The sequence below is a fragment of the Pecten maximus genome, chromosome 9 (assembly GCF_902652985.1).
Source record: "Pecten maximus chromosome 9, xPecMax1.1, whole genome shotgun sequence".
Taxonomy (NCBI): Eukaryota; Metazoa; Mollusca; class Bivalvia; order Pectinida; family Pectinidae; genus Pecten; species Pecten maximus.
Window position 1 is genome coordinate 13,704,482 of NC_047023.1, and position 9,734 is coordinate 13,714,215.

Consider the following 9,734-nt stretch of genomic DNA (forward strand, 5'->3'; position numbering starts at 1 on the left):
ATCACCGTCCCATCTTTAATAATTTCAATATAATAATAATTCATGTTTTCTATAGGCCTTTTCTGTGACACTATACTCTACACACAATGAAGAAAACTTAATTGTCCGTCAAAATCGGTTACGTTTGCCGAGACTTATCAGTTTCAATTTCATTTGTCACAGAATCTTGTTGACATTTTTGGAAAACGAAATACGTTAGGACTGATTTGTAGCTCATGTATCATGTTATTTTTTCTTTAAATATGGCCTTCTCCTCGAATTCTCATCATTTGTTCGCGTTCATATTCCGACCATTAGGCTAGACCATAAACTTCGCCATCCGTGTTTGACCGTCTCATTATGCAGTCCTCAATTTTCGTGTTTATCATGCAAATAATCCAGAAAGATATCTAAGCACATGCTCCATATATTGACATATGCATGAGAAATACGTGCATTTTTCTCATTTGCGAGTTGCAATGCCGTAGTATAATCACTGGCCACCGATAATAGAGACAACGTACGCGTGCACAGAATAGGCTTCAGATCTGTCAAAACACCCTCCCCCCTTTCTTCTAAACTCCAATACACAACACGTCGCTTACCTGTTTCTGACGGCCGGTGCAAACACAGGAACACAAGAATAAATGCAGCATGGTTAATGGCCATTTCCACAACTCCTGTTTTTATCCTGCAGTCTCTATCATGACTGTGGAAGCGAATAGATCGACAATGGCCCTGTGCTATTTGTCAACCCATCGTCCATGTTTTTTGTTCAATCCTCGTTCTCGATCTAGACAAGGGGAGATAAGTCCAGCATCAACGACTGCTGGAAGCTGAGATGAAGTCAGCACGTTTCCCGCTAAATATAATCCACTGATTGATTGAAAATTCAATCTGTAAAACCGTTAACGAAATATAGAGTACACCTATACAATGGAGATTTAAATGTATACATATTACACTTAGTCGTTCCGGCCCCATGCTAATACAATATTCATTGTAAATTTAATATTTAAAATTTGATTGAATTTTATTCTATTTACTCATGTGTTACTAGAAATCTAGACTTTATTTTATTGAAGTAAAGGAATGAAATAATTTTTTTTTAAATTAAAAAAAAAAACACACTTTGAATTGTTTTCTTTTCAATTTCTATGCTGTAACGGCAAATACACCTTTATAAACACATCAGCACGGTATGATTGTGCACTTGTAAGACTAATTACCATCACCGTATTTTGTTTGTCTAAGCACCTCGTGGGCTGATGATTTTATGGCTCCATTCAAAATGCGCGTAAACACCAAAGGTGTCGTTGCTTTTACTTGCAGCAGATGAAGGACGTTTTATTTGTTCTATCATCTATCTTTCAAGTTTAAATATGCAAATTTGTATGATTTTAACTAAAATGACAGTCGGCAGCTTAAAAAGATTAGTTTTGTCATATAAGGAGCATATTTCGATGGAAAGTCCATTACGGTCACCATGTCTGACGACTGTCGTAAGTGTCAGAAGATTGTGCGGCCTCGTCAAGAAGCCATTTGCTGCAGCACGTGTGAGAGATGGACACAGAACTTGTGGTACAGGTAGGCAACATCAAATCTAATTCTGTGATCAATTTAAGATAAATTTTGTCATTACTTCATGAGGATACGTATACCTTATATATATAGTTAATTAATTTATTTAAAGTACGTAGATTTATTTTTTCTAAATTACATGTAGGCACCTATATAAGATATATTTTGTCATTACGTCTATATATGTATTTTATTTACATTTGATACAAACTAAAATTGCTATGTTTTGATTATGTTATTTAGACATTTTTCATCAATTCCTAATAATATATTTCTCATAATTATACGTATATTTGATGATAGTACTCATACTTCAGACATGTTTTTAGTTTATAAATATTCCATCAGTAGGTATATATTAGTTATTAGTTTATGAAATTGTTACAAAATTCTGGTGTTATATTTGATATCTATTGCGAGATATATTTCATAGTTAATTAATTTGTATAAAGTATATATATTTTTTTTTTCTAAGGTATACGTATATTTCATACTTTTCTTATACATGTATATCGTATATGTTTCTGCATGAGTTATTACAAAATCCCGGTTATATATATCTATTGCGAGATATATTTCATAAGTTTACGTATACCTTATATATATATATACATAGTTAAGTAAAGTAGTTAGATTTATTTCTCATAATTATACGTATGTTTGATGATATGCATACTTTAGACATATTTTTGTTTAAACTATGTTGTATTTGTCAACGATATCAATTGCGAGATATATTTCATAAGTATGTTATACCTTTTATATATAGTTAATTAATTTGTATAAAGTATTCATATATATTTTTCTAAGGTAAACGTATATTTCATACTTTTCTTATATATCGTATATGTTTCTGAGTTATTACAAAATCCCGGTGTTATATAAGATATCTATTGCGAGATACATTTCATAAGTATGCTATACCTTTTATATACAGTTAATTAATTTGTATAAAGTATTTAGTGTATTTTTTCTAAGTTACATGTATATTTCATCATTACGTATACCGTAGTTATATTCAATATTTATTATGATATATATTTCTTAGTTCTTACATATACCAAAAGTTCATCATTATGTTCGATATCTATTGCGAGATAAGTATACTATAGCTTATACAGTGCATATATATAGTTATAGTTCTTACAACTCGTCAGATATTTCCTTAGATGGTAGGAACGTAATAATATTGACAGTATCATTTGTATGAGAAACACATACAAGGAGCTGATTACATAAATTCATACAATAGGCTTCATGCATTCATCAAATAATTCATTTTATCCTTTTTTAGCAGAATCCACACACGCATCTATGAATTCGACCGGAGACCACCCGCCAATTGCCGCCCCACGGGCTACAGCACCGATTGCCGCCCCACGGGCTACAGCACCGATTGCCGCCCCACGGACTACAGCACAAAGTGCCGCCCCACGGACTTCAGCACCGATTGCCGCCCCGAGGAATACTGCACCGAATGCCGCCCCACGGACTACAGCACCGATTGCCGCCCCGAGGAATACAGAACCCCCACAGCCATCTCCTTCAACCGCAATGACAGCGATGGGACGAACTTTGTCCACATCTACGCCGGAAGGGAATTTCCATATCTCATTCAACGTGAGCGACATATCAATGGAAACGTTATAATTGTGAAATTATTGAACTTATTTGAAACGTAATAATTATGAAATTATTGAACATTGTTGAAACGTAATAATTAAGAAATGATTGAACTTTGTTGAAACGTAGTATTTCTTCGTTTTAGCTGTGTGGTCCACAGTCAAAGCTGTTTACAAGGAGGTGGACATCATGGGGTGTTACTTCCACTGGGCACAGGCAGTGATGCGAAGGGTAGTTACTTGGACTCAAGATGACCTACTGTGAGAAGAAGGGACTCTACGTCTTCATCCAGCAACTGCTCGGACTTCCTTACCTCCCGCCAGGACATATCGAGAAGGCATTCCAGAGCCTGACCGCTAAGGTAAAACTGATGATATAATTGAAATTGATTTGCAATTTTCCGATAAAGCAATATGTATAAAGTTAAATCATAAACTATTAAGGTAGTTCTACATCATCTAGTTAGCACTTTTGGTGTGTAAATATATAACAATATCTTAATTTTTGTTTCAGCTTCATTGTCCAGAGGTAGAGGACCTGGTCTCCTATTTGGAGACAGCCTGGCTGAACAATCCAAACGGGAGTGTTAGACAATGGAGTGTGTTCCGCCAGAGTATCCGAGCAAACAACGACTGCGAAGGTAGGTTATACAAATCATATGGTATTGCAAATAGAATTATAAAAATGTCGTACAAAACAAAAAACAAAAAAAAACGTACTCTAGCGATAATATCTCACATTGTGTTGTTTATTTAGCGGCGAAATGCAATATGTCATACCCCAAAAATACGTACTCAATATCTCACAATGTGTTGTTTATTTTTTTAACAGGCTGGCACCGACGATTGAATGGAAAAGCAGGCCGGGCCATGCTCCATTTTTACCTCCTTGTACCACTTTTGAGGAAGAAAGCAAACCCCATCGAAGTAACCATGCGTTTGGTGGAGGAGCAGACCCTCACCCGTCACCGCCGCACACAGAACCGTCTCCGCGAGACCAAGGTGGAGCACCTGTAGAATGACTACGAAAGTCAGACAGTGCGGACTTCAGCATTCCTGAGGGGTATCTCGAAGCTTTGTGCAAAATTGAATTATTAGAGGAACAACAGTAAACTTGTTGATGAAAACGCGCTCCTGTGCGAGCAGGTTGCCGACGTTCAATCTAGCATTGAAGAGTTGGAACAGTACGGGCGACGGAATTCCCTACGATTTCACAATATGCCACTCCAACCTGATGATCTCCAGAACACTGATACCGTTATTGTTAAGACAGTGCGCGAAAAACTCGGCGTCGAAATCACGGAGAACGACATAGACAGGTCACATATCATCGGGAAAATAAATCCTACTACTGGAAAAGCTCAACTAATTTGTAGACTAAGGAACTGGAAAATAAAGAACAAAATTTATATGTCAAAATCAAAATTAGCACGCAATCCGAATAGAACAATCATCACTGAAGACCTCACAAAGTATCGCCAAGGTCTTGTCGCGCATCTTCTTCAGCTGAAAAATGACAGGAGCATTGACGCATTTTGGACCATGGATGGTCGCATATTCCTGAAAGAAACCCCCACCAGTCGTAAAATCCTTATCAGAACACACGACGATATCGACAAGTGGGATGTTCGGCAGTGATGAGTAATATAAACAAACTCTGTTAGAATATTATAACTTGTATGACTGTGTGTATACATACCATACAGCCGGCCGTTTTTGCGTTGACGAAGCTTACGCGATTTTGCGGGACACTAACGTGATCCACTATGTAATATATGTATCTTGTAGTTTTTCTTATTGCCAAATCGAGTCTTTTTATCATGATTATTATTCAAAATAATACTTTTGGTATTTTAAATGGGAATCGCGAAGTTCGTTACACGCAAAAATAACCGTCTATACGAAGTGTATGATTCCGTAATTATCGTTTCTCATCTGTTTAAAAAATACTTTGAATTTTAAAAAAATACTTTGAAGTTATTGAATAAATCATTATACTGTCTCTATATAGAGCCGAGGTACAAGGAGTATGATGTATAATATCCAACGATATTTTGTATTATGGTAAAAGATGAACTCTGAATAAATAAATGAAAAAGGAGTTTAACACGTATTGAAGGACAATATATTTAATAATTGTTATCATTTCCCATCTAAGCCTATCTTATGAACAATGTGTTCCTTACCAGCCCCTGCTTTTTGTTCATTATTTATGCCTGTCATAATGGCTACATAAGTTAATTAGTAAACATATAATCCCTATAATACATTTGGTTTGGTTTGGTTTATTTTGTTTAACGTCCTATTAACAGCTAAGATCATTTAAGGACGGCCTCCCGTGCGTGCGATATGCATGTTTGTGGTGAGTGCGTATGTGTGTTTTGGGAGGCTGCGGTATGTTCGTGTTAAGTCTCCTTGTGATAGGCCGGAACTTTTGCCGATTTATAGTGCTACCTCACTGAAGCATACTGCCGAAGACATCCAGTAGCACACCCCACCCGGTCACATTATACTGACAACGGGCCAACCAGTCGTCCCACTCCGTGTATGCTGAGCGCTAAGCAGGAGCAGCAACTACAATTTTTAAAGACTTTGGTATGTCTCGGCTAGGGGACAGAACCCAAAGCCTTCCTCACGGGGGCGAACGCTCAACTAAAGGCCAAAAGTGAGGCATTGTCAAGGGAGACGTTAGGAAGAAGACAGTTTATAATACATACAATGTATATATATATATATATATATATATACGTATGTATGTTTGTATATAAATCTATCAACCATAAAAAAAAAAAAAAAAAAAAAAATTGTATATGCAGTATCTTTCTATTATGTACATACTCGTCATAACATTACTCAAGTCCTTTGTCGTTTATCATCATCAAAACCGTTATCATATCAACCAGTCGGTTCCTGTACGGTTGCAATTGACTTTGTGCATGATGTAAATGCTCACTTTGCGTTTTGAAATATTATATACTTTATGTGTCAGTTAAGAAGTGTTGAAAGAATTGATCGGATTTCACAACGCTTTAAATTTATTTCACTTCCAGTAACTTCGGTCGATTGAAATGCCTATCTACAATTTATTCAATGAAATATACAACGTGATATATATATCCGTATGTTAGGTATGGTCAAGTGTAAACGTAAACTCGAACTTGAATATCTAATACACAATTTAACTCTGTTTCACTTTACCCATCCTTCATCGCCTTTTATTTCAATTTCATTTTCATTATATTTTCAAGTTGAGGTCTATTGTACAATTTATTATTTCTGGACAAATTGGTCGTCTTGAATATATGGTTAAACTAAATATGAAATGTTTCTATTTTACTAATTTTTCACAGTGATACCAGTATATTAGTGTAAACAATATATGATACACGGTTATTAAATGTTATTTTAAAAATGTTCTTGCTGTCTATCCTTCCTTCACGAAGGAATCGTAAACACAAATGTTTGTAAATATGTTTGATAGCTCATTGTGTTCAACTGCTTCTTTCTTATGTTTTGTATTTGCTTTTTGTTTATACTTGATCGTTTGTTTCATACCAGTACCAAAATGTTTGTTATTTCAACATGCGTGTCCCAAAGCCTTTATTTTTCTTTTTTGTTTTGCTCTACTCAGATATGTAAATGACTATTGATATAGTGTTATACAGAGCGGCGATTGGGACACACTATGCGAAAACACATGGCGTTTTTACTTCAATACATTTTGGTGTTCTTTCAATAGATGTATCAATACCTTTTATATTGTTAAACATTCTTTTCAAATCAAGTAGCATACTAAGGAAGGGAATGATATATACTACTTATCATTATAAGTTACTTTTAGCAAATCATAATTTATCTTTAACAATTTTGTTAATACTACTTCTATGTAACGACATTGAAACCAATCCCGGACCCGATCATGAACATAGTGAATTGTCATTTTTCCATCTTAACACAAGGAGTGTACGTAATAAAATTTCAGATATTGAAATATTGGCACATGAATATACAGTCATATTACTAACTGAAACTCATTTGGACGAAACGGTTTTAAATTCTGAGCTAATGATTGAGGGTTATTCTGAACCACTCCGACTTGATCGAAACTGTTTTGGGGGTGGTGTCATGGCTTACATATCCGATGATATTCATTACAAACGTAGGCGTGAATTGGAATTTGATGGTGGTGAAGTAATTTGGGTTGAATTAATTTTGCTAACAGTTCTTACCTCATTTGTACTGTTTATCGTCCTGAAGGATCCCATGTTCCCTTTTGGGATAATTTTCAATCTTCTATAGAGAATGCGTTAAGTAATAGTTCTAATATTATTATATTTGGCGACATTAATATTGACTTGCTCAGAGTTCGAAATCATAGATTTAATGAAATAATTCTTCTTTTTAATTTATCAAACGTAATACAAGAACCTACTCGTGTAACTGCCCGTTCTAGCACACTCATTGACCCTATCCTTGTAAGTGATACTATAAATGTTATTGAAACTTCTGTTATTCCTGTAGAAAATGAAATAAGCGACCATTCGGCTACACATGTTGTTATCAAACTACCATAGGAAAAATACTAACACCTATAAGCGTGATGTATGGATGTATAAAGATGCAGACTATGCAAAGTTTAATAAATTTATTAGATACTTTCCGTGGCAAGAACGCCTGGAAAATTGTCCCATAGACGAGGCATGCGAACTTTTTACTAACACTTTTCTAGAATTCGCGAATATTTGTATACCGAAGAAAAGAGTAACAATTAGAAAAAATGACAAGCCATGGTTTAATTCAGAATTACGTAAAGAAATCAGAAAAAGGGATAGATTACATAAAAAAAGCCCGTCGATCTAATCGTCCAGGTTATTTGATAAGTTTTAAACATCAACGAAATCGGGTTAATAACATGAAAAAGGTTGCTAAGTTATCGTTTTTCTAAAATATAAATGGTATTATCGACAATCTCGGTGAACATGATTCAAAATCTTATTGGAAATTAATGCATCGTCTCATTGGAAAACCCGTTAAATCAGAATCCATTCCTTCTTGATATGATGGTATAAAAGGTGAGTTACTTTATGATAACAAACAAAAAGCTGATTTGCTTAATTCATTTTTCTGTTCAATATCTGAAATTACTGATGAACCACTTAATACTCCTGAATTTACACCGAGATGTCCTAATACTATTGAGACTATCGCTCTATCTATTAACGAAGTAAAGGATATACTTTTAACTCTTAAACTTAACAAAGCAACTGGTAAAGACACTATTAGTCACGAAATGTTAAAAAATACTGCTGAAACTGTTTGTGTTCCTTTACAATTACTTTTTAATTTATCATTAAGTCAGTGTAAGTTTCCTAGTCAATGGAAAACTGCCATGGTAATACCCTTATTTAAAAAGGGTGAACGTTTCCTATGCTCTAACTATAGACCGATCTCTCTTCTTAGTACTGTTAGTAAAGTTTTCGAAAGAGTGGTGTATAAACACTTACATAATTTTGTAATTGAAAACAATCTTTTTTATAAATATCAGTCTGGTTTTCTTCCTTGTCATTCTACTGTGTCTAAACTGATTGAGATTTACCATAATATTTGTCTCTCATTAGAAAATAAATTACAAACATGTATGGTATTTTTCGATATATCAATAGCATTTGATAGAGTATGGCATCAAGGTCTTCTAAAAAACTTAACTCCTATGGCTTCAAGGGCAAAATCTATAAATGGATACAGGATTACATAACTGATAGAAATCAATTTGTTGTTTTAGGTGACAGTAATTCTTATATGGGTTATCTAAAAGCTGGTGTTCAACAAGGCTCTGTCCTTGGACCTTTTTTATTTTTGATATTTATTAACGATATTTCTGATAATTTGCTATCTTTATCGAGAATGTTTGCTGACGATACCTCCCTCGCATATTCAGCAAATAATCAAATAGAAATAGAACATCACATAACTCACGATTTATTGGTTATTGAAGAGTGGTCAAGGCTGTGGAAAGTTAATTTTAATCCAAGAAAAACAGATGTTGTAATGTTTAATGGTTCTCTTGACCAAATTGATGTTAATTTACAATTTGATAACACAGTTTTGACCACCAGTAGCACCCATAAACATTTGGGAGTAACATTGAATGAAAACGGAAAATGGGAGACACATATTTCAAATATCACTATTTCGGCTTCGCGACATCTATCGGTTCTACGCAAATTGAAATTTACTTTAAATAAGGAAACATTATCAAAATTATATATTGTATTCATAAGACCTCTTTTGGAATATGCGAGTGAAGTATGGGATGGATGTAACAATACAGATTCGGAAAAAAATAGAGAAAATTCAATTAGAAGCGGCAAGAATAGTTACAGGTTTAACTTCTTTCGCAAGTCGGCAATCTCTATACTTAGAAACTGGGTGGGAACCACTATCTGAAAGACGGAAACAAAAGAAATTGTTATTATTTTATAAAATGCACCATAATTTGGCTCCGTCTTACTTAAATGACATTTTGCCAAACAGAGTTAACGAAAATATTAA

General features: G+C 34.5%; 1 protein-coding gene across 1 annotated transcript; it reads left to right on the forward strand.

Moving 5' to 3' along the window:
* The first annotated feature begins 3,433 nt into the window (after nucleotides 1-3,433).
* LOC117333892 lies at nucleotides 3,434-4,199 on the forward strand. The gene is made up of 3 exons (XM_033893310.1): nucleotides 3,434-3,544; nucleotides 3,697-3,823; nucleotides 4,015-4,199. The coding sequence occupies exons 1-3, from the start codon at nucleotides 3,434-3,436 to the stop codon at nucleotides 4,197-4,199; spliced, it is 423 nt and encodes a 140-aa protein (XP_033749201.1).
* The last annotated feature ends 5,535 nt before the right edge of the window (nucleotides 4,200-9,734 follow it).